General features: G+C 48.4%; 1 protein-coding gene across 3 annotated transcripts; it reads left to right on the top strand.

Annotated features, from left to right (window-relative positions):
• Positions 1-1,154: 1,154 nt before the first annotated feature.
• Positions 1,155-13,516, top strand: ZNF398 (zinc finger protein 398). 3 transcript variants are annotated; one of them, XM_075558777.1, is made up of 6 exons: positions 1,155-1,370; positions 4,141-4,536; positions 8,588-8,714; positions 9,153-9,266; positions 9,922-10,038; positions 11,050-13,516. In XM_075558777.1, the coding sequence occupies exons 1-6, from the start codon at positions 1,344-1,346 to the stop codon at positions 12,201-12,203; spliced, it is 1,935 nt and encodes a 644-aa protein (XP_075414892.1). In that variant the 5' UTR covers positions 1,155-1,343; the 3' UTR covers positions 12,204-13,516. The 3 variants fall into 3 exon arrangements, with proteins under 3 accessions (XP_075414892.1, XP_075414893.1, XP_075414894.1); XM_075558778.1 differs by having other exon boundaries at positions 9,925-10,038; XM_075558779.1 differs by lacking the exon at positions 4,141-4,536 and having other exon boundaries at positions 9,925-10,038.
• The last annotated feature ends 11,441 nt before the right edge of the window (positions 13,517-24,957 follow it).

Genomic DNA, 24,957 nt, shown 5'->3' on the forward strand with positions numbered 1-24,957 from the left:
CGCTACAAATGGAGTTTGGGTTGTTACTGTCTTCCCTATATAGCCTTAAATTTTTTTTTTAATTTTAACTCCCCAAGCTGCCGCTCTATAGTCTTTTATAAACCTGGTGTTCAGAATTTAAGCTCCAAAACATTTCCCTCTTCCAATCTTGGATTTTGTTCTTTTCAATCCTTGGATCACACAGGCTAGTGTGCTTCTTTACACTTTGATGGCTGATGTGTTTCAAGACAAGCTTTTTAGGCACTAGACTATTCTTTCTGATAGCCTGGTTTCCTCACCACACTTTGTTATAGCACCCATATCTCTAGTGATCTCTTCAGACACATATCTACTTGATATTGTGCATTGTGCTTATCAGCCACTCCTTCCAATTCACTTCAGCGATGTGTCCCAACCTACCCCAGTATTCTGGCCTGTGCTCGCACCCCCAACTCCAAGGAAGTGTAGGTGATGCCATCTTGTCTTTAGGTCATGTCCCCTTGAGCCCACTGCCCTGTTGGTAGCTTGCTACGTCAAGCTGTCCTGGTAATTCTCCAGCCTAAGTTTGTAGCCTTCAGGTAACTATCCTGTTCAGGGATATTGTTGTAGACTACCACTTCTTTTGGTTTCTGATGCAGCTGGAGCTTTGTACTTTTCAGCTTGAAAAAACAGGATAGGGTTTTTGCCTTTATACACCCTGCCTGATTGCTATCCATGGCTTTGGGGATTTTAGAGACACTAGTCCTCCTGGCGCTGCCTGTTCAATAAATACGCCTAATTAGCTCTCATGGCATATAACCCAAGTGACCCACACCCACCCTAGCTCTTTCCCTTTGACTGCCCTGAGGCACCTACCTTGCCTTTCAGTAGAGGCCTTAGTGGGCCCAGAGGAAAAGAACTGCCCAGGATGGAGGCGGGCCAAAACTACTATCTGTTGTATGTCCTCAAGGAGGGCAGAACACACTGCGGTACCATAAAACCAACAGCAGACAGACAGGCCGCTAAGGCCGAGCCCCGCGGAAGAAACACCCAAAGGAACCGACCGCGTGGGGGAGAACACACAGAAGGGCGCACCGGGACCGTCCGGCTTCCGGGCGTCGGTCGCGCGCTGGCCCCGGCGGTCGGAGCGCGAGGGGCCGGTAGGGGGCGCGCTGAGCGCGCTGCGGGCGGTGCGTCTAGGCCGTTCGCAGCCGCGCTCGGTGACAGAAAACGCCGGCTGCGGGCTGAGTGCGACGGAGCCTGTGTGGCGACCCAGGCTTCCAGCAGCCGCGCTCTGACCGCAGGCCCCGAGCGGCAGGCGCTGCCGAGAAGGCCGATACCGAGGCGGCGGCGGCGGCCCCGGGCCGGGCGGACAGCGCGGGGCCATGGCCGAGGCGGCGGCGGCGGCCCCGGTAAGGAGCCCCGCAGCTGGGAGCCCCGAACGCGCCGGTGCCTCAGGCTAAGCGATCGCGAAGTGGAGCCGGGCGGGGAGGGCGGCGGGGAACGGGACAGGGTCGGGGTCGCCGCGGGTCAGAGCCGAGCCGAGCGCGGGCGGCCAGGAACGCGTCCCCGCCACAGACCCGCGGACCGGCCTGAGGCCCAGGGCTCCCGGAGCGGGGCTCCAGCGTCCCAGCGTTTTCGCACTGAGGCCGCCGGGCAGGGCCGCGCTGCAGCCTCGCCGACGACGCTGCGGAGGCTGTTTGGTTTGTGAACGTCAGCCGTTCGCTCAGCTCTGGGACCGCCTCGGCCATCCTCGGGGCCGCAGCCCACAGGTGCTGCGACTTCGAGAAGTCACGTGTGCAGCCGCCAAGGACGGGACCCGAGGTGACGAGTCAGACGCAGGTTGGGTCGTCTTGAACGTGTGTTGGTTCGTGCAGCTGATGTTCACTGGAAGCCTGCAGTGGGTCAGGCACCCCACTACTGCTTGGGGTGCAGACACAGCGGGGATTGCAGACAGGAACCATTTAGCATGAGGAGGGTCGCTAGGACTGCTTGGATTTGCTAGCCCAAAAGCGTCTCATCTTCTCAAGGAAAGCCATTTTAGTACGTCAGGAGCCACCCAGCCTCACCGAAGGGAAGAAGATGGAGCAGTAATAATGTGGAGAAGAGCAAAGGGGGATGCCACCTTTATGCCTGGACCTTTGTTCCCAGTCCTCCGTCTTTCCTTTTGTTTTTGCCCCTTGAAGGTTGCAGAAATAACCATGTGTCTATGCCAGCATAGCCCAAAAGAAATAGTGTATAATGGGAGGCTTGTGTATAATGAAATTTTCTAGTAGCCACATTTAAGAAGCAAAGAGACATAATAACTTTAATGATATATTTATCTCAGCATTTCCAAAGCACTGTAACATGTAATCAATATTTGAGTATTAAGAGGTTATGCTTTTCCATAAGTTTCCAAAATCTCGTGTATTTGATACCTGAAGCACATCTCAATCAAACTAACCACAGTTCAAGTGTTTGTGGCTTCGATTATATTGGGCAATGCAAGTGTATCTTATGGGAAAGATCGGGTGACATTGAGATAGTTTCATCCTATTCTCTGAAAAGGGAAGAAGAAAACAAACATGGAAGATGGCAAGACTTTGGACATGTTACTAGGAGGGACCACACCCTGGAACAGGACATTATGTTGGCTAAAGTAGATGATGAGTGGAGAAAAGAACTCTCGATGAGATGGCTTGTCACAGTGGACATAACAACTGACTTCAAACAGTACACAGGACCATGCTGTGAATCAGAACCTACTGGATGACACCTATCAATAACAACACTTGGTAAATTTGAGGTGGGAAAGAAAAGAGAAAGTTGAATTTAAATCTGTCTTTCATTTCCAAGTAGGAGGTCAGGTCCTTTGCTGAGAGGAAGGAAGCGCGGCGTGGAGAAGAGGTCCCTTGAACTAGCATCTACAGCACTACTTGGGTTCCTATCTCAGTTTCTCCCAAACCCATGCAACCAGAATCTGCATGTTAACAGGATCTCTAGAGATTCTTGTGCTCGTTGGTTCGAGAAGTACGAAGGGATTTCAACAAGTTGATGGAAAAAAATGGAATTGGAAGATAATGGGATTTTTTCATGGATTTTTTGGAAGTCCTTTCCTGTCCTGTTACTGCAAGGTTGGGAGTGATGAGGTTTTATAGGAACTACCTTATGGAATGGAGATAGAAGTTTGGCAGGCATTAGGGCGTGTTGGTTGGGAGCCACACTGAGATGAGAGGCAATGGGTGTAGGGGAGTGCCAATTTGCTAGGTTGTGTGGTTTCCTCTAGTAGAATTCACCAGCTTACTTAAAAAGGAACAGAATGAGGATGATTGGACTGATTCAAGTATGGGAATGAGCTGAAGCGAAGGGGTTGAAAGTGGCTGAAATGATCAGTGAGGAAGAACTGAAAGGACAAGATACTGATGAACCTGGAGACCACGGAATGGTCCAGGGGCTGGAATGGTTGAGGGGATAGCAGAGCAGATGACATGAGGATAAGGATAGCCCAGTGGTCCAGCTGGGTATCCAGAGGTGGGACCAGAGGGTGAACTAGATACAGAAGCCGAGGCCTAGAGGTAATCCTGGCCCCACTTCCTATTTCTGTAGGAATTTCTTTTCTATCACTCTTCAGTTTCACATAGTAGTTCTAGTTGTGTCTGGAGCAGCACAGTATTGGATTAAATAGGTCTATTCTGTCTTTAAGCCTTTAATTCAGAACAAAATAAAAATAGCTGTCATGTTGTCGTTCCCCGCCTACTCCCAACAGCATTCTCAGCTTATTCAACTGCTACTGGATGGTTTGTAAACAGGTCGGTGCCATAGGCCAGAGCATAGATCTATGAGGCACTTATCTGAAGATTGAGGCTCATGACACTTGGAGAGGATTTGTGCCCCCTCCCCAGAGGTTGAAGGCAAACATCAACCTGAGCTCTGGACGCTTGGCTCTAGGGCTGATGTCTTAGGGGACAGACCAGAATGCTGCTTAGGATCCAGTGTCACCCATTTACTACCTTCCCTAAGTAATGCTTGATTCATCAAAGTAGTCATCTTGGTTTTTGATGCCAGTACACTCCACAATGAGGCTATGCAGGCTGTAGAACTCTAAGTTGGGCAGGCAGCTAGCAGCCCTAACGGCATCTCAACTTGGAGTTCAGCTTCCTTCTAACGCTCAGTGTCCTGTTCCATCTCTCCACTGCACAGACTTCTGAATGGGACTCTGAGTGTCTGGCATCCCAGCAGCCCCTTCCTCTCCCTACACCCCCAGCCTCAAATGAGGCTCACTTGCAGACAGCAGCCATCTCGCTCTGGACGGTGGTAGCAGCTGTGCAGGCCATAGAGAGAAAGGTGGAGGTCCACAGCCGGCGACTCCTGCACCTGGAGGGGCGCACGGGGACGGCTGAGAAGAAGCTGGCCAGCTGCGAGAAGACAGTGGCCGAGCTTGGGAACCAGCTGGAGGGCAAGTGGGCCGTGCTGGGCACGCTGCTGCAGGAGTACGGGCTGCTTAAGCGGCGACTGGAGAACATGGAGAACCTGCTGCGTAACAGGAACTTCTGGATCCTGCGGTTACCCCCGGGCATTAAAGGAGATGTCCCAAAGGTAATGCCTTCAGGTCTAGGTACTACTTCAGCGTGGTACTTCTTCACCTGGAACTAGTGGACTATTGGTGATTTTCAATTACTTCCAAAACCAGGACACCAGACCCACTGCCATAAGTTGATTCTGACTCATAATGACTTCAAATAGAGTTTTCAAGGCTGTAAATTTTTACACGGGTGCAGAGCAGCAATGGATTTGAACTGGCAGCTTTGTGGTTAGCACTGCTCAACAGTTACCCAACAGCACCACCAGGGCTTCTTAAAACGGTCTCAGGCTGTGGGAAGCAGGAAGTTGTTTTATGTTTCTCTTAGGGAAGCTCCGTGTGCTTAATTCCATGCCTGTGAAGTGCCCCATCTTCAGACTGGGAAGCTTTCGGTTCCAGAGTTGATTACCTGGAAGGTGGATTTTTTTTTTCTTCCTGCTCAATTCCTGAGTCACTTTTTCTTTCTTGTCTGCCAGAAACTTGGTGTGGAAACTAAACCAAGTCCTATTGGAATCCGTCTGTGGAAGCTGTTGGGAATTCTGGTGTGAAAGGGAGGAACAGGAGGGATTTGGAGACAATTGATTAGTCTGAGTATGCGGGTGGTGGTAGGATCCTAGAGTAGGTGTGGAGCCTGCCCTTATGCATCCTTTGCTACGCTGCCAGGTTCAACTCAAAGGGAGTAACCAACCATTGCTCTTACACTTTGACATTTAGTTTCCAAGCATGGCTATTTATTTACTCGTTTATTCATTCAACAAATGTTTCTTAAATACTTAACTACATATTCTGTGTCTTGAAGACATAGATGCGAACAGTTCACGTGAACTCAACTTTTCTGGAGCTGGAGTTTTAGTAGGGAAAGAAAGGCAGTTAAAAAAAAACACAAGAGAAATGTGACTGATAGAAAAAGTCACAGTGCCGTCCGGGGATCGACATTGGAGTCAGGGAAGCGCTCACAAAGGAGTTAGTAGATGAGCTGAGAATACTGCAAAGTCCAGAGGGTGAGAAGAGTAGCAGAGGGAAATGGCTCGGTGAGTGAATAGGAGCAGAACTAGGACACATGGTGAGGGGACCTGGTTTTAGGGTCATGCTTTCAGGCTCCACCTTTTTGTAAGGAGCCCTGGCGGTGCTGTGGCTTAGGCATTGGGCTGTTAACTGGGAGGTTAGTGGTTCAAACCCACCAGCTGCTCTGAGGGAGAAAGATGAGACTGTCAGCTCCCACGGAGATTTACAGCAGTGCGTTCGGTGTTGGTTTGGAGGGTTTGTAAGTTCAGAGGAGTCTCACAACTAGCGGTTCTGACTTCATAGATCACTGTGGGCTGTAAGCATGAATCCTTTTCCAGGTCCACAGATGACGCCAGTAGATGACTGGGCTTGTGAACAACTGGCTTAGGTCATGAAACTTGGAAGCTTGGAGGATTTTAAGCAAAGGAATTCTACCTGGTGTCCATGGTGTGAGAGCCCCTTTTTGGTTGTGGCATGGAGAAGGACTCTGGCCGAACTGCAGGCACTGGCTGTGGATGGGTCAGCCCTCTGGCTATTTGTAGAACTCGGTTTTGGGGCATGGTGGGCGGGGAGATGCGGAGAGGATTCTTTGATTGTTTGTTGGCATTTTTCCTGGCATAGGTTTGTTTAATCAATAGCCTTTCCTTTTCAAGAGAGACCTCAAGGATTTGGAGATGGGTGGGCTTCACTGGAAGGAACTGGCAAAGGATCCCTGGGGGCGAAGTGAATTGTGTGTTGTTCTGTTCACTATAAGGTCAGCAGTTCAAACCCACCATCCACTTTGAGGGAGAACGTGGGAGCTGTCGGTCCCATGAAGACGTAGCCTCAGAAACCCTCTGTAGTAGTTCTATCCTGCCCTGTAGGGTCACATGAGTGAGGCCACCTGGTGGCAGTGGGTTTGGAGCAGTGGGAAGTGCACTCAGGACCAGAGAAGTGAGGTGACTCGAGCAGTCAGCACCCTCCTGGGATCCCATGCTGTGTACAGACAGATCACTTCGCCTCTGCAGAGATCAGGTCCCTGGTTTCAGCATCACAATAAATGGCCACTGCTGCCCAGCTCTGCCAGGGCCGAGTGGGTAGCAGGGAAAGAGCCCCAGTCTTCTAAAAGAGGTCTTCACCCATTGACTCCTGCTTCTCTGTCTGTCAGCTTTGCACGCGCCCAGTGGTTCCCACTGCCATCTTGGGTGGTCAGGCCTGCAGCCTTCCTACCTCAGGTCTGAGGAGGACCTCTGGGGGTTCTGTGTTCCTGATGGCATTCTGGAAGGAAAGGCAGTGTTCGTGCCCAGGTCATGGTCCTGAAGCCCTGGCCCGTGGCCTTTATGTCCTCGTTTTATCAGATGCACAGTGTGGTAAGATCAAAGGATGTAGGAGGCCCCAGAGGTCCTGACTTGTACTCACCCAGCCTGGGTCTGGGCAGGATGCGAAGAGGAGTGATATAGGCTCTAGCTTAAGAGGGATAGAAAATCTGGTTGGGGAGAAAAAACCAACACAAATGAAGCAATTAGGAAAAAGCTAGTTGTTTAATATTATTGTACAGACCCTAGAATCTCAAGAGATCTGTTAAGTTTATGACAGTGGGGTTGTTGACCAAAAACTCCTTGGGCCATCTCATGGATTTAGACACAGTAGCTCTGAGACTATCCATCATTTAGGGAGCAAATAGCCTTACCTTTTTCCCTTGAAGCCACTGGTAAGTTTGAACTGCTGAGCCTGAGGCTTAGTCTAACCCATGGTGCCACCAGACAAATCAGCAAGTTCTGATCTTGTAAATACCAGGCTGAGCCGGTGTCCAAGGAAGGCTGGGTGGAGACTGGGGAGCTCACTGGAGAAGAAGAAAGGAAACAGCGAGAGTTTCCCAGCTCCATGCAGGCTGGTCTTGGTGATTTAGTCGTTTCCCCCGGGGTGGATGCAGTTTGTCTGGTGTCCCCAGTGGGGTCCAGCTTCCTACTCTGATTGTGGAAATAGCACATCCTATTGTAGGCTGCGACTCTGAGCTCTGAGCAGACCAGCCTGGTGTCATGACAGTCTTGTGACAGGCTCATTTTGAGATCAGACCTCCAGGGCCTGAATATCCTCAGATGAGTTGACCCAGTGGGGGTCCAGACCCTGCTGAAACAGGGCTTCTGGGACTTTGATGCAGCAGGTGAGGTCCTCAGGTGGAGGGCCACAAAATAACACGGGTCACCCTCGGGGGGTCCAGGAGTTGGGGTGCTCTTGTCCTCTGTCACAGGGTTCTCACAGGAGACAGACAGGAACAGCCCAGCGTTTGGGCTGACCATACCTCCTGTCCAGGGAGGGATCCTGATGAGGTGGTAGGCAGCCACCGAACTTCAGGGGCACTAGAAGTCCCAACCTGGCCTTTTTCCCGGAGCCACCCCATCTCATAAAGCATGGAGCCCCTGTCCTGAGCTTTTCCAATCAACAGATGACTGGCTAGGGATTTTGCTGTCCCCACTTTTCCCCCTTCTCAGACCCCACCCTCTGATATCCTGAGTGTATTTCCTTAAAACTCCTCCACTTTTTGTCAGCTTGCCTCATCTAGGTTGTCCTTACCTTTTAAAGGTCTAGTTCAAAAGGTACCTTTCATAGTGTCTTCCTTGATGTCACCCTTAATGGCTTGCAGATTCTCCTCTAACTTACTCTCCAGCCTCCTTGCCCACCTATCCTGTTTGGCCCATTTACAACCTCCCTGCCCTTTAGGATTGATCACATCTCCTGTCTGCAGTCATCCATCCCATTTAGTTAAGTTTTCCAATGGTGATGTTCAGATCCCTAAGTCGGCCTTTCTTAGTGGTCTCTAGGGCAGAAACTGTGTTTTTATAATCTTGGTGCTTAGTGGGTAGGTGAATACGTCCTGTTAAGTGAAGTGGTTTGTTCTATGTGCTTGTGCCTCCACACACTTGTGCCTTGCAGCCTCACAGGATGGAGGTTTGTGGCCTTCTCCATGGAGGTTGTCCTGTGTCTGCAGCTTCCCTGTAACCCTTCGCTACTGAATGCTGGGCCTTGGTAGGAACCGAGCTTTGTTGGCCAGGGACTAAACCTGGTTGGTGCTTCTGCTTTCAGGTGCCTGTGACTTTTGATGACGTCTCCATCTACTTTTCCACCCCAGAGTGGGAAAAACTTGAAGAGTGGCAAAAGGAACTGTACAAGAATATCATGAAGGGCAACTACGAGTCCCTCGTCTCCATGGGTGAGGCTGAGCCAGCCCCTCAGAAGGGTGTCAGCATCTCTAGGGAGCTTGACGCTACCCCGTCCTCTCCAACCTCATTGTTGCCCTGCCCTTCAGATTGAGCTTTCATGACCATTTACCCCTGCCACATAGGAAATCGTGTTTCGAAGTGTGGAGGGCAGGCTTCCTCTGGGTGCCCTGGGCAGGGGCTTGGTCCCTCTGGGTGCACTCTCTCTTTCAGTGGCCATGGCAGGTAGGCAGTGCTGAAGGAGCTCTTGCGCCCTTCCCACACATCACAACTCTCCTGACCCACAGCTCCTGACTGATGGGTGGCAGTGGGAAGCCGATAGGTGGGGACAAGTCCTGTGGTACCCCAAAGGAAACCCCTGTGACTGCATCTCAGAGCCGCCATTTCAGCCTCATCAGCCCCTGCTGTGCCCCATCTCTCGTTTCCTCTAGATTATGCCATGAACCAACCTGACGTCTTAGCTCAGATCCAACCAGAAGGAGACCATAACCCAGGGGGCCAGGCGGGGCCGGAGGAGAGTGAGATCCCCACAGACCCAGGTGAAGGTGAGTGAGATCACAGTTGGCCATTCCTGGTTGTGGACGGGTTAGGCATGTCAGCTGCTAACCACAAGGTCAGCACTTCAAACCCACTAGTTGCTAGATAGGACAAAGATGAGACTCTCTGCTCACCTTAAGATTTATAGCTTCCCAAGCCCATAGGGTAGTTCTTCCACTCCCTCCATAGGGCTATTCTGCATTAGAATTGACTTGCTGGCTTTACGTTTGGATTGAGTCTCCCTTTTTGGTAAATCTCATGTGAATACAGAGCAGTCCTGAGGGGGAGAACACACAGACAAGCGTAAAATTAGGGGAAATCTGAGCCTCTTCTTGCACTTGATGGCGGGAGCCAGACTGTAGGCCACCATGCACATGTGCTTGCTTGCGTGTCTGCTCGTTTTTGACTCACTGGTGGACTTCATATTGAACTCTTAACTTTTTTCGAGAAGTTCAGGTGGAATAATAATGCTGAAAGTACATTACTGAGTTCCTGTCTATTAGGGAAGCCTTGGATTCCAGCATCTTTTTAAAGCCAATTCAGTTTTGTCATAGTTCAATTGGAAATAGACTTTGGACAAAACTTAGCGTCATCAGCAAACCAGCATGCTTATTTTCACCTGCTAGTTCAAGTCCCTGAAGTCAGTCTCTTCTCTTCTCACAGTAGAACCTGGTATTTCAACATCAGATATTCTGTCTTGGATCAAACAAGAGGAAGAGCCTCCAACTGGGGCCCCACAGGAGGCGAAGGAGAGCGAATTGTACCCCAGACCCTATGTCGGTGAGTCTGGGAAACCGTGACTAGAACTGAGCTGTGGCGGGAAGGAAGGGGATGGGGGTGGGGGGATAGACTCAAGAAGAAGTAAATTAGAAATGAAGCCAAACGTTTTTTGATGTACACTGTAAGCACAAATTCATAACTTTTCTTTCTTTTAAATGTTAAGTTTGTCTGTGTTCATGTATCACTCTTACTCGTCATCTGTTTTCTGAGTCACACTGCACTTTCACAGGAAAACATGGTCTATGGCTGTACCTGTAATGACACTTTCCCCTGCATTTGTGTTCTGTGTGGTCGAGAACATGCAAAGCCAACCACCTGCCAACTCAGCAACTTCTTTGATGAGTCACAGGGAGTCTCCAGATCTGAGGGGCTGGGTGCTCTGGACAGGTCACACAGCCTGTACCATCATGTCCTCCCACGTGGGTATTGTGAGACGCCAAGAGGCAAGAATGAAAGACGCTGCCTTCCTGCGTGATGGGGCCTCACATTGGAGGCATGTCACACCAGGTGTGCTTGCCCAAGCCCAGTGCCAGGACAGACCAACTAGAGAAATGACAACAAGGAAGGCAGCAGTTTGGTTTAAGTATTTGAGAAGCCTGAGAGAGTGGTAAAGACAGGCTGGACCCTGGAAGATGGGTTTAATGGGCTGGGAGAGGATAGGATAGGTGCAGAATGAGGGGACCAGACACCGACAACAGGAAGGGCTTGCCTGAGGGACTGGGAGCAGGTGATACTCCATAGTTGGCTTTGTGGCAGCGGTGGACTACAGGGAATCTTGCAAGGCTCCTGAGCAGAGGAGAAACACTGAGAATGCTGGCAGATTGACGCCAAGGCTTTGTGTTGCCAGAAAGAGACAGGCTGAGGTACAGCTTTGGTTCCTTAGTCGTTTGCTGCTCAGCGGGTGCCACTCTCGACCTCTACTGCGGGTGCTGCCTGAGTGGCTGAGGCCAGCAGGCAGCCTGATGACTCCTTGCCACTAGGCTCAGGCCTAACTCTGGGGCTTTCTTTCAGACGGGGAGCTGGTGGTCAAAGCAGAAGGCCTTGCTGGTGCGCCCCTGTGCTCAGAGGTTCCGGTCACCTTCTCTGCTCCTGCACCCGCAGTCAAGGATGCCTTCTCAGACGTGACTTACAAAGGCCACCAGTCAGCACCCATAGTGCCCTTCGCCCATCCTGCTGCTGACCTGGCTGGAGCCTCTGAGGGCCTGGTGACTTTCACCCAGTTAGGGAACTACCCACTGCCACCTCCCACTGGTGATCCAGTGTTCTCAGGCCGTCTCTGTGGCAAGAGCCTCGGCCGGGATGCTCTGCTGACCCGTGAGTGTGGCCACACGGGAGAATGCCCTGTGCCCCTCGCCCCTCGCCCCAAGCACTTTGCACAGCCGGCTGGCCTTGGCGGTGTTCCCCAGGACTCTGCCCATGAGCCCCCCCCAACCTGCCCTCACTGTGCCCGGACTTTCACCCACCCGTCACGGCTCACCTACCATCTGCGAGTGCACAGCAGTACCGAGCGCCCCTTTCTGTGCCCCGATTGTCCCAAACGCTTTGCCGACCAGGCCCGGCTGACCAGTCACCGCCGAGCCCATACAAGTGAGAGACCCTTCCGCTGCACCCAGTGCGGCAGGAGTTTCAGCTTGAAGATCAGCCTCCTGCTGCATCAGCGGGGCCATGCACAGGAGCGGCCCTTTTCCTGCCCACAGTGTGGCATCGACTTCAATGCCCACTCGGCGCTGATCCGCCACCAGATGATCCACACGGGTGAACGCCCGTACCCCTGCACCGACTGCAGCAAGAGCTTCATGCGCAAGGAGCACCTGCTGAACCACCAGCGGCTGCACACGGGCGAGCGGCCCTTCCAGTGCGCCCACTGTGGCAAGAGCTTCATCCGCAAGCACCACCTCATGAAGCACCAGCGCATCCACACAGGCGAGCGGCCCTACCCCTGTGTGCACTGTGGCCGCAGCTTCCGCTACAAACAGACCCTCAAGGATCACCTGCGCTCGGGCCATGGCGGTGGCTGTGTGGGTGATGGTGACCCACCTACACAGCCTCCGGAGCCTCTGGGGTCCCTTGTAACTGAACTGGAAACCTCTGGCCTCAGCGTTGGCACTGTCGGTTTGGAGGCCAGCCATTGGTATGGGGAAGCGAGTGCAGGGGGCGGATTGTGAATCTTTCCATTTGTGGTGCTCCGAGCGCACAGCAGGCAGAGGGTCCTGGAGAAAGCCCGAGTGAATATTTCCTGGCCCTTTGGGGCCTTGAGTTCTGAAATGCCACCACATAACAGGGTCCCTACATTGTGAAGACCTGCGAGCCCCAGAGAGGATCCCAACCTCCTCATCTTGTCAAAGTCTTCATGTCAGCGAAGAGGCTGAGACGCAGGATAACTAGCTGGAAGAGACTGGGGTGTGAATAAGGCCTCAAAGTCGAGGTCTGGTGTGAGGCATAAGAACAAGTATGTGGGACTGAAGCCTGTCCAGTTTCAGAGTGGGTAAAGGGAGTGTTGGAAAGGGCACCTGCCCAGCCACTGTCTGTTCTTTCCTCACTTCTCTTTATTCCAGCTGCAATCTCTTCATTCAAATCTCCATACTTCATTCTTTCCGTGTTTGCTTTCATACTGAGAGAACAGGACACCTGACTTTCAAAGCCTTGTCAGGAGAACAGTTTCTTTCTTTGATTGCTTGATTTGAAGCAGTTAGGCTCCTGCTGGCATTTAACCTTCTACATACCTTTGCCAAGGTCAGGGTTAAGAAACCAGAATTGGGGTTCCATGGCCCAGCTTGATAAGCTGGAGATGCTGAGAAATCACTGGCACATCACTCAGAACAGTCTAGAACTTGTGTCCACGCTATTTCTCAAGAGTCAATCACATCAAATTCCTATCTCTGAGCCAATAAACTGGCTTATCCATTCCTAGTATCTCCTCATCTTTACAGCCATCAGAAGAGGTGACAGAACTTTCTGGAACCATCATGGAGTTTCAGAAAGCACGGTGGACTTACAGCCTCCACCTCCTTGACAATGAGATGCTGATAGTGTTGGTCACAGCTTTTTTTTAGCCACCAGAGTATCTCTACCCCAGCTGGCGGACCCTCATTAACCGTGGACAGATTGAGGGTCTTCTGAAATAACTTAGGGCTGAGACCTGGACACAGAGCAGGGACAGCATGTCCCTCCTTGTCTTGCTTTTAGGGACCTCGACTACCATGTTTTCTTTTGTCGAGGTTTAATCACCTGAGGATATTCTAAGCCTAGCCCTCCTTCCTCTCCCTTCATGCCTGGGGATAAGTCCCTGTTCCCAGACAGATTTTAAATGCTCTGCAAGATGAGACTGTTGGAAAGGGGGGAAGGGGAGCCTCAAGAAACTTAAAAAAAAAAACAAAACCCTGTGATAAAACCCTTCTGCCAAAATTCTTTCTCTGGCGTCTATCCAGGTAACGCCAAATAAAACAGCGAAATCAAAGCAGAGACGTTCCTGCTGCAACTTGACTGAAATGATTTTAGTTTGTTGTTTTCCTCTTGCCTCAAGCCTGAGGTAGAAGACAGGCAGAGAAGGCAGAAACCCTAAGTATGGAGCAGAAAAGCGGTTGATTCTCTAGTTTCCCTCGGATCTTTCCACGATACCCAGAACTAGGTCTGCGAAGATTTAGACAGGACACCTGATGAAGTGATGGGCAGGGGAGGAGGGTGTGGGCATGATTCTCCTCATCACCTAGTTCACTCTTCACCGTGCCTCACTGTAGGTAACCAGCCTGGCAAGAGGTGCCGCCCCAGCTACGTGCACTGGGAAAGCTGTCTGAACACGCTCTTGCATCCGCTGCGTGCCACAGAGTACCAGAAACCACGGGGAACAGACATGGGACCCCGTCTGTTGTAGCTTTTAACTTACAGGCGGTGGCGATGACGAAAGCAGGGGTGTAGAAAAAAACAAGAAAAAACAATGGGCAGAACCCCCAGCATATTAGGATTAAGAGCTTTCTCGCCAGAATCTAGAACTTTGTCATGGGGGGCGGGGGGAGGAGGGGAGGGATTGGCGTCTAGGGATCCAAAAGGCAAAGCGCCGATCTGATGGGCAGTCCACTAGGAACCTGAGGTTAGACTTGGCCTTGATACACTTTGATCAACTTACTGTTGCCTAGTTTATTCTGATTCATAGCAACTCTGTAGAACTGCCTGCAGGGTTTTTAAGGTTGTAAATCAATATAGGAGTGACGGCCTCGTCATTCTGTTTTGGAGTAGCTGGTGGGTCAGTGTGTACAATCCCAGTTAAGCAGCTTGATGTTTAACCCACTATGTCACTAGGACTTCCTGTACCTTGATTACCTTCATCAAAGTGGAGGAAAATGGAAGGGCCATCTAGCCGGTGAGTCTTTTCTGAATGGATTCGAGCATTTGTCGGGAAATTCCTATACCAGTGTGATTTTGCACTAGATAACACCTAAAATTCCACTCCAAGCTTATCAATGAAAAAAAATTTTAAATGCCACAGCTAATTTCCACACCTACCTAGAGCCAGCTTGGCACCCAAACTTTAGCCGAAAGTGAACACAACTCAAATGCCAGTCATTTAAGAAAGAGCCATGAGCTTGAATGAAAGACATGTGCAGGCCATTCAAGAAAGAAAGTGGGCGTTATCCTAATCCTCAGCCCTAGCAGAAACCGGGAAACCAACCATCGCACCCCTGGCTCTTTCCCTAAACCAGTTCCTAGTAGGTAAGAGTTCCAGGCTCACTCTAAAGAATTAGGATTTCAAAGTTTATACGTAAAATGGATCAGTGAAAAGAGAAGTTATGCTCTAACAGAAAAGCCCAGTGTGTGGATAACCTCTTGGCCCATCAAGACCTCTTGAGAGAAACTTTTTAACGGTAGAGTTAAAGATGTGCCAGAGGATGTGTATTCTAGGAAAGAGAAAACCCCACTCTTGGCCTATTCCTTAGCATGTCTCCGGCCGCAAAGTTAGCTCGCTCACAAGTGGGCACCCTATCCCTGATCTGTGAGCATTGGAGCAGCCATTGGATCCAGGATAACCAGATCCACTCAGCTTACAAGTACATCATTGACACTGCCCAATGAACTTTGAGTTCAGCCACAGACCTGGAACAAAGTGAAATGCGATGACTCCAGTCCTGCTGCCTTGATAGTGGAAGCGCTCGGACTGTGTGCCGTCCAGAGGAGCGCGGTTTCACATAAACCTCTCCATGTTGTGAGCCAGTCTGCAGAGTTCCTGTTGGAGCTTTCAAGAGCACCTTGAAAAGACACAAGGAACCATACCTGCCCTAACTAGCACCTGGCCCTGGACCTCACCAAGGAGTAACATATTTCTTGTCTCAGTGCTGCAGGGCCTCCCAAACAGGTCCTCTCAGATGAGATTCCTCTTCAGAAGAGGTAGCCCTCCCCTCCCCCTTAGTCATAGCTTCTTAGTCAATAAAAGGCAGCTTCTAGGGAATGACAAGCGCCTAGGGAAGGGGGCCACTGTCTGGTGTGTCCTCCCTTGTGAATTAGGTGTGCCTGGTGACACCGTAGCCCTGTTCTCATCTGAGCAGCCAAGGAAGAACCTCCCATGGTTTACATAGAGGCATTTTTTTCTTGGGACATGCCAAGTTCTTACAAGCAAAAACCACTTGAGTTACATTTGGTGGAAAGAAGCACATGGGCTTTTCATAAGGGGTCAGTGGCTTAGCATTGCTCGATATTAAAAGCAGACTCGGGCTAGATGGAAATCCGAGCTCCACCATAGATAACGGATGTGTTCTGTAATCCTCAATTCCTCCCTGTAAGACAGGATAATGCCCACATCTCAGAGGTGCTAGGAGGTGTAAGGGATTCAGCACAGAGCCCGGCATGCAGAAGGTACTCAGGATGGTGACTACCAGGAAAGTGATTTAACAGGACCCAATAGGGCAGGGTGGGCAGACTTTGGCCAGGTGGTATTGAGAACGGGCTGCTCCACCAAGTGGCCTCTTGTGCTGTTGTTGCAGCTCATCCCCTACTGTTGCCCTTTGCTTCCACTTAGTGGCCTCAGCTTTGCAAGTGTCTGTGTGTGGCTTTGTGTGGCTCTGGCATAGCTTTCGTTCCTGTTCTGAGAGGGGCTTGGCTCAGCTCCCTTTCTATTCCAGACCCCTGAGTTAGTGCTTATCCTGCTTCAAGCACTGCTGTGGATTCCCTGGGGAGTGGCCTGTGGGATCCTGTGAACAAGTCCACAGTGACAGCAGTATCTCGCACACTGCCAGCATGAAGAAGCTATGTTTAACTTGAACCAGGTTCCTTGAGCGACTTCCATCTTGTGCGTAGTTGGTCAATTCAATGGCCTCCCACCAAAGAAGGCAGATGGCCACAGGCCAGTTGGAAGTGAAGGTGCTGAAATGTCCTCAGTGATTGCCAGGTTACATTTCAAATAAAATATTTGCTAATAGCTCAGGTTGTGTGGCTTTGTGTGTTCACAAAAACTGACCTTTCAGGAATGGGCCATATGCTACTAGGCACTGTGGTTTTGGTGGTGGGGGACTTCCAGGGAGAGTGGGAGTGGGTTCTGGGCCTACCTAAATATCGCCACTGTACTCGGTGGGGTTAAACCCCTTGACTTGTCATACTAATGTTTAGAGAGTTTCTCTCTTGGGTCTTGCTCTCATCTTGGTTCTCCTCGAGTGCTGCTCGGGTGGGGGGGGCGGTGTGTGCCCCGGGGGGTGCCCCAACACCACAGAATAGACATCATGGAGAGATGTGTGTGAAGAACCCATGTTTCTCCCAAGTCACAAACTTCTAGCAAAACCAACGTATGCATTTGAAATGTTTTGCATTTTTTTAAAAATGGAGAAAAGGAAAAAGGATTTTGCAAGGGGAGTGTGTGTGTGTGTGTGTGTGTGTGTCTGGTCATTTCCCCCTGTACATTTGTGTGTAATGAAATGCCAGCATTCAGATGCCATTGGGTTCATTTTGAATCCTGGTGACTCATGTGTTTCAAAAGCACTGTGCTCCATGGGGTTTTCAGAAGTAGAAGCTGAGGGACTGTCAGCAGACTTGACCTTTCATTTTGTTAGGAGCTAAGCATATTAACTATGCCGCCCAAGGGCTCTATAATAACACTAATAGGTACTTTTATAAAGATAAGGATTATTATAATGAGAAATGTTGTTGAGTGGAATTCAGGAGCACACGACTCATGGAAGCAGTAGTCAAGAAATCAAATGATGTGTATTGGGAAATCTTTGGCATTAGATCTCTAAAATGTTGAAGAGTAAGAATGTCACTTGGCAAGCTTAGGTGCACCTGACCCAAGTTATGATACTTTGGATCATGAATAAGGAAGGCCGAAGAATTGTACTGGTGAGGAACTAACAAATCTATCTTGGAAGATGTACAGCCAGAATATTACTTGGAAGCAAGGGTGGGAAGACTTCATCTCACGTACTTTGGGCGACTTACCAGGAGAGACCAGTCCCTGGAAAAGGACATCATGCTTGGTAAAGTAGAGGGTCAGCAAAAAAAAGAGGACGACCCTGTAGAAGATGGGTTGACCCAGTGGCTGCAGCCATGAACTCACAACAATTGTGAAGATGGTGCAGGACCTGACGGTGTTCTGTTAGTTATGGACTTGCTATGGCGATGGCACCTGCCAACAACAGGGTTTGAATCTTGCTCCATTTTCTGGTCTGTACTGGAAGAACAGCACCTGCTTCACTCAGTGTACATTGGTGGTGTGATGATAGTATGAGCAAAGCACGACAGTGCTTAGGGTAATGGAAACGTTTTTGAAATAGTGGTGACTTGCAAGAATTTTGAAAGTGCTTTGAAGCACATAGGAGGGTAAGTCAAAAAGAATGAGAGGACTTCAAAATGCTCAAGGAAAAACAGGATTAGAAGATAATGGGATTTTTCCATGAACTTTTTGAAGCCTCATTTTGCTACTAGATTTCCAATTCATACATACATGAATTTATCCCAAATAAAATGTATTTAAGTATACTTGTGATAGGTGAATGGCTGCAGACAAGTTCTCTCAGCCATACACTTGTCTCAGTCTTCTTGGAGTAGGTTTAGTGGCTTCCAGAGGATTTGCTGGACAGTTCAAGGCAGAGTGGTCAGTTGAGACGTGCACGGTGACTGTTGCATGGAACTCCAAAGGAGTGCCCTGGATAGATTGTGGAAGATCCCGATGAAGTACAAGGACTGCAGCTTTCAGTATGGATTACAACTCAATGTAAAGAGGACCAAAATCCTCATAACTGGACCAGTAGGTAATAGTAGAGATGGAGAAAAGATTGAATTTGTCAAGGATTTTGTCGTGGTTGGATCCACAATCAATGCTCATGAAAGCAGCAATCAGGATATCAAATGACGCACTGTATTGGGTAAATCTGTACAAGACCTCTTTAAAGTATTGAGAAGCAAGGTTGTCGCTTTGAGGACTGTCGTGCCTGTCTCAAGCCTAGTGTGGCGCTGGGTGGTGGTCTGGTTACACATTGGGCTGTGATCCACACAGTTGGCAGTTTGAAACCACCAGAAGCTGCTCAGGAGAAAGACTGGGCTTTCCATTCCTGTAAACAGTTAACAGTCTTGGAAAACCCCAGGGGGTTACTATGAGACAGCATTAACTCAATGGCACTGAGTGGTTTGGCTTTGGTCTCAAGCCAGTGTATGTTTAATCACCTTATACGCATGTGAAAGGTGGACGTTGAGTAAGGAAGACTAAAGAAGAATTGATGCATTAGAATTATGCTGGAGAAGAATATTGAAAGTATCATGGACTGCCAAAAGAGCAAACAGATCTGTCTTGGAAGAAGTATAGCCAAAACGTTCCTTAAAGGCAAGGATGGTGAGACTTTGTCTCCTGTACTTTAGACATACCAGGAGAGACCAGTTCCTGGAGAAAGAAATCATACTTGATAAAGTAGACGAGCAAAGGAAAGAGGAAGACTCTCAACAAGATCGATTGACACTGCCTGCATCAATGGGCTCAAACACAATTGAGAGGATGGCACAAGGCTGGGCGGTGTTTCGTTCACTTGTACCTAGGGTACCTACGGGTCCGAATGACTCAAAAGCAGTACCTAACAACAACAATCTTGGTCAATTTTCTTGAAGGACACAGGATGATCACAGGGGCTCATTAGGAAAGAATTTTAAGAAAATCTAAATGGCAGTGCACTGAGGAATTCCCCCTGCCCCCCTGGTTCTCCTCACTCCCCTTAGAAGTGTGTGCACCATGAGAATTTCACTGGGGAAACTGACCCAGCCCACCCTACAGTCCTGATCCTGCCTCTTCAGACTTCTTTTTTCCCAAACTCAAAGACCATTGAAAAAGAACTTAGTGTGCATCCTTTGGGGATGCCCAAACTGGCATTCTCACGTGATGTCTATGAAATTGAGATGGCTTAGAGAGATGGAAACACTGTCACCAGAAGTGTAAAGACCTAGATGGAGGTTATGTTGAAAAACAATAGCTTCACATTTTGACATTTTTAATAGGGTTATGTTGCAACATTTTTGGACTATTCTTCATGTATTGCATGCATAACAAAGTCTTAATATGCTGGGTACAGAAGAAATACTCATATTTTCTTCATACAATACACCCATGTAAGCACAAGTCACACACAGGAATCGTGGTGTGTGGTCTGCCAAAACTTGTAATGTGTGTACTATTTACATAACAAAATATGATACCTTTTGACGAGTTAAACAATCGACTGGTTGTTTGTGGAGCCTTTCTTCATTCAAAGTGGGCAGTAGCCATTTCTTTTGTTGCACTTTGTTCGCCAATGCTGGGGAGGAGCCAGTCCAAGACTGCAATTTGGTGAGCAGTAGGAACAGCAAAACTGTGCTATGGGCAGAGAATGCAAGCAAAGCTTAATGCTGGAGATATCCGGTGGATTTATGCAATGTGTTGATTCCAGCAATCACTTAGATAACACTACCATGCTTATCTATTCTGTTGGGTTCCCTTTCTTTGGAATGGGTACAAGTATGGATCTCTGCCAGTCAGTTGGCCAGGCAGCTGTCTTCCCCATTTCCTAGCATAGGCTAGTGAGGGCCTCCAGTGCTTTATCAGCTTGTTGAGACATTTCAATGGATAGTCCATCAATTCCAGGAGCCTTGATTTTGGCTAATGTCTTCAGTGCAGCTTGAACGTCTTCCTTCAGTACTATTGGTTCCTGATCATGCTACCTCTTGAAATCATTACATGTCAACTAGTTCTTTGTGGTAGAGTGACTCTGTATTCTTTCCCCCTTAAAAAAGTATTTTTAGTGGGGAGGGGAGACTCCGGATAGGGCAAGATATGACAAAATAACGATGTATAAATTACCAAGGGCACATGAGGGAGGGGGGACAGGGGAGGGAGGGGGAAAAAAAAGAGGACCTGATGCAAAGGGCTTAAGTGGAGAGCAAATGCTTTGAGAATGATTGGGGCAGGGAATGTATGGATGTGCTTTATACAGTTGATGTATGTATATGTATGGATTGTGGTAAGAGTTGTATGAGTCCCTAATAAAATGTAAAGAAAGAAAAGAGGAGAAAAAAAAATGATTAGGACAAAGAATGTACAGATGTGCTTTATACAATTGAAGTATGTATATGTATGGACTGTGATAAGAGTTGTATGAGCCCCTAATAAATTGTTTTAAAAAAGTATTTTTATTTGATGTTTCCTGCATCATCCAGTATTTGCCCATAAAACAGTGGTTCTCAACCTTCCTAATGCCAAAACCCTTTAATACAGTTCCTTATGTTGTGGTGATGACCCCTCAACCATAAAATTATTTTCATTGCTACTTCATAACTGTAATTTTGCTACTGTTATGAATCGAGCGACCCCTGTGAAAGGGTTGTTTGACCCCCAAAGGGGTTGTGACCCACAGGTTGAGAACCGCTGCCATAGAATCTTTCAATATTGCTTGAATGTTTTTTGTTCTTTCAGAGATTCATTTTTGTACCCATTCTAAAGAAAATGATCCAATTCACTAAAAAATTCATTGCTGTCAAGACAATTTCTGAGGCTGTAGCTCTTTATAGGAGTAGAAAGCCCTTGTCTTTCTTCCGAGGAGCTGACTGGTGGTTTAAACTGCTGACCTTGTGGTTAGCAGCCCAATTTATAACCACTTCGTTACCAGGGCTCAACAGAATGTGTGTTCCACTATAATTCAGAAATTATAGAATGATATCATTGATAGCACATGCAAGAAAATGTTGCTGAAAACCAAAAATGGTTGCAGTAGGACATTGACAAGGAGCAGTCAGAAATTCAGGCTGGATTCACAAGAGAACGTGGAACAAGGGACAGCATTGCTGATGTCTGATGGATCTTCACTGAAAGGAGAGAATACCAAAAAGATGTTTACTTATGTTTTATTGACTATGCCAAGGCATTTGTGTGGATCATAACCAATTATGGATAGCCTTGAGAAGAATGGAAATTCCAGAATACTTTACTCATGCTGAATGTGTACATGGATCAAAAGGCAGTTGTGTGAGCAGAACAAGGGAAAACTGGATGGTTTAAAATCAGGTGTGTATCAGCGTTGTATCCTCTCACCATGCCTATTCTATCTGTATGTGGAACAAATAATTAGAGAAGCTGGCTTATATGAAGCAGAATGTGGCATCAGGATTGGAGGAAGGCTTATTAACAAACTGCGATATGAAGATGACACAATCTTGCTGGCTGAAAGTGAGAAGGACTTGAAATCCTTGCTGATGAATCAGCTCAAGGACTGCAGCCTTCAGTATGGATTACAACTCAGTGTAAAGAAAACCAAAATCTTCACCACTGGACCAATGGGTAACAACATGCTAAATGGAGAAAAGGAACAAACAATGGGCTACGTTGGGAAAATCTGCTCCACAAGACCATTTTACAGTGTTGACCAGCAAGGGGTTTACTTTGAGGACTAAAGAGTTGTGTTAGTCTGGGTAGACTAGAGAAACAAATTCATAAACATGCATATGTGTATAAGAAAGAGCTTTATATATAAGAGCAGTTGAATATTGAGAAAACATTCCAGCCCAATCCAGACCAAGTCAATAAATCCGATATTAGCCCATATGTCCAATACCAGTCTATAAAGTCCTCTTCAGACTCACGAAACACATGCAATGACACCTAATACAGAACGATCACAGGCCAGTGGGTGCAAAGTCTTGTGGATCCAGTGGTGGTAGAAGCATCTCAGTGCTGGCGGGGTAGAAGCATCTCATCATGGTGGCTCCTCCAGTTCCCAGGGGGTAGGGGTCTATCAGCATAGTGCAATGTGTCTTGTCAGTAGAGTGTCTCTCAGGGAGTGAGTGGAGAGAGAGTCTCTCCCACCTCTAAGGAGGAAATCCAGGAATTCCCAGAATCCTCAGGGGAAGGCCATGCCCACACAGAGGCCTCATTGGCTATGTCCCGATTGTCAGACTACACTCCACCCCTTCACTCTTAATCCTCTCAAGTCCCAAATTGACACCAGATTATGTAACAACCACAAGTGTGCCTGTACCCATGCTATTTTCCATTGCCTCATATGCATGTGCAAGTTAGACATTGAATAAGAAAGAGGGAAGGAGAATTGATGCTTTTGGCTTACAGTTCTAGCTAAGAATATTGAAAGTATCCCGGGCTGCTGAAAGAACAAATCTGTAGTGGGTGACGTCCAGCGATAGTGCTCCTTATAAGCAAGAATGACAAGACTTCATCTCTTGGACTTTGGGCGTGTTGTCAGGAGAGGGCCATCAAAAAGCAGGAACACCCTCAAGAAGATGGATGACACAGCGGTTTCAACAATGGGTTCAAACGTAATTGTGAGGATGGTGCGGGACCAGGCAGTTTCTTTCTGTTACACATAGGATTGCTACGCGTTGGAACCGACTCGATGGTACCTAACAACAACAACAACCTTTATGTATGTGGAGAATGATAACAGGGCCAGGCAGGCAGGCACCTTACTGGAGAGGTTGGGTTAAACAAGCAGAATTCAGAATCAACAGTGTGTACATAAAGCTACATACATCAAGTCAGTTCTTAGCTTTAAGGTTATGGGTTTTTAATTGCATTAAAGCATCTACATCAGTGAGTAAGCAGCTGGATAATAACACTGAGAATGTTAAACCACTCGTGTTTATGTTATTAGGCAAGAAGTTGTCATTTAGGATTTTCATTCCCTCAGGATGATCTTGGGGGTCTGAAAAATGGGAAGGCCTACTGCGCTGTTCCTCCCGCCCTCATAACCTTGACTGGACGTGAAGAGCAGCAAGGGGAGCTGAGGCTGGATTCAAAATTGGACTGGATTTTTTTTAAGTTCCCCCCTGAGTAATTCTAGTGTGCCTACAAGGCTTAAAAGAGCATCAAAGTGTGAAGTCTTGGACCAAAACTGGCTGGTGGCTGTATTTGAATAGTGGGGTGTGGCTGGAGATGACAAAGGCTCGTGGGATTTCACAGTTCAATCCTAGAGGTGGGACTGGAAAAGAAGGCCCTGGATGGGTTGTCAAAGTTCTGATGGAATGTCGACAGTTCCTGCGAGGCAGCAGGAGGAGCAGCTGTGCACACTGCAGGCTGTGTCCAGTGATCTGGGGGCCAAATATGGGCAGGGCTTTGGTGAGCAGAATGGCAGTGGTGCTTGGTGCCTGTGCCAGTGCCTCGTGTGTTTGCTGGAGAACAAAAGGGGATCTTGGTGATGTTACTGCCAACTCAGGTTGAACAATAATACAGCTTTCATGCCTTATTTTGCACTTGCAAAAAAGAAATCACTATTAGTTTGCAAGAGCATTTGGCTTGATGCTGAATGAGTTTTGACCATTTGTAGTCATTAAAATCTAAGATTCAAGAGCCTATATTGCAATTATTATCAACAGAAAACCTGTCTTACTCTATTTTAAAATTTATTTTTGGAAAACTTTTTTATTATGAGCTAGGTAGAAGGGGTTTATCTTTCAGACCATCAGCTCTGCGTTCAGCAGTTCAAAGCACTCAACAGTTTCATCCCCTGCCACCACCTCCAACCTGTCTTCTATATGTGGTTTCTGCCGTGTCACTGGGCTACGGAAGCAATCACCCATTTACTGGAGGATGAATGAAGTAAAGGAGCCTGTGAGCTTCACTCAATGGTGTGTCCAAGCTCACACAGAGATGAAGAGATGCCAAATGGAAGGTGGTGTGAATTGTCGTGAAGTCGACTCGACTCATGGTAACCCTAGCCCTGCACCATGGAAGCAGACACGCCTGGTCCTGAGCCATCCAGCTGAAATAGGCTAAGGATGAACTTGGGAACAGAGGTTGCACAGTGATTTGCACACTCAAGAGCTGGTACTTCAAACCCACTAGCTGCTCTGTGGGTGAAAGACTTGACTATTTGTTTTCATCAAGATTTTTCAGTCCTTGGAGCCCTGTGTGGCAGCTCCCCCCTGTCCTGCCAGTATCACTGAGTCGAAACCCACAGGACGGCAGTGGGCAAGAAAGTAACACTGGAGAGGAAAATTGGTGTTTTCTCCAAACTTTAAATAGGTATAAAGCAGAATCTTCAGAAGAGGTGAGCAGTGTGAGTGTATTTGTGCTGAGTGCAAGTTTGGGTCTGAAAAAGAAAGGCTGTCCTTAAAAGCTTTGTGACCCCACATTTGTACCTTGTGCTCTGGTTTTCAGTCTCCTGCAGTTGCTGCCTGCCCTTGCAGGTGGTGGAGTAAGGAGTGGATGTTGGGAGTCAGGACCACAGATGTGCCTGCCAGGGGTGGGGAAGCTCCAGGATCTGCAGCTGCCTCTTTCCCTGTGCTGACCCCAAGACAGGGCAGACCTGGTCCCCCTCTCACTTTCACTGCCTCAAGTGGATGCAGACTCATAGCGATCCAATGGGACAGGGCAGAACTGCCCCTGACAGTTTAAGGGGCTGTAACTCCTCATGTAACTACATGTGTGCTCCCTGGGGCCAGGCCCCAGGGTCTGTCCAATCTGGACTACGTCTT

This window comes from Tenrec ecaudatus, chromosome 9, assembly GCF_050624435.1.
Source record: "Tenrec ecaudatus isolate mTenEca1 chromosome 9, mTenEca1.hap1, whole genome shotgun sequence".
NCBI classification, from domain to species: Eukaryota; Metazoa; Chordata; class Mammalia; order Afrosoricida; family Tenrecidae; genus Tenrec; species Tenrec ecaudatus.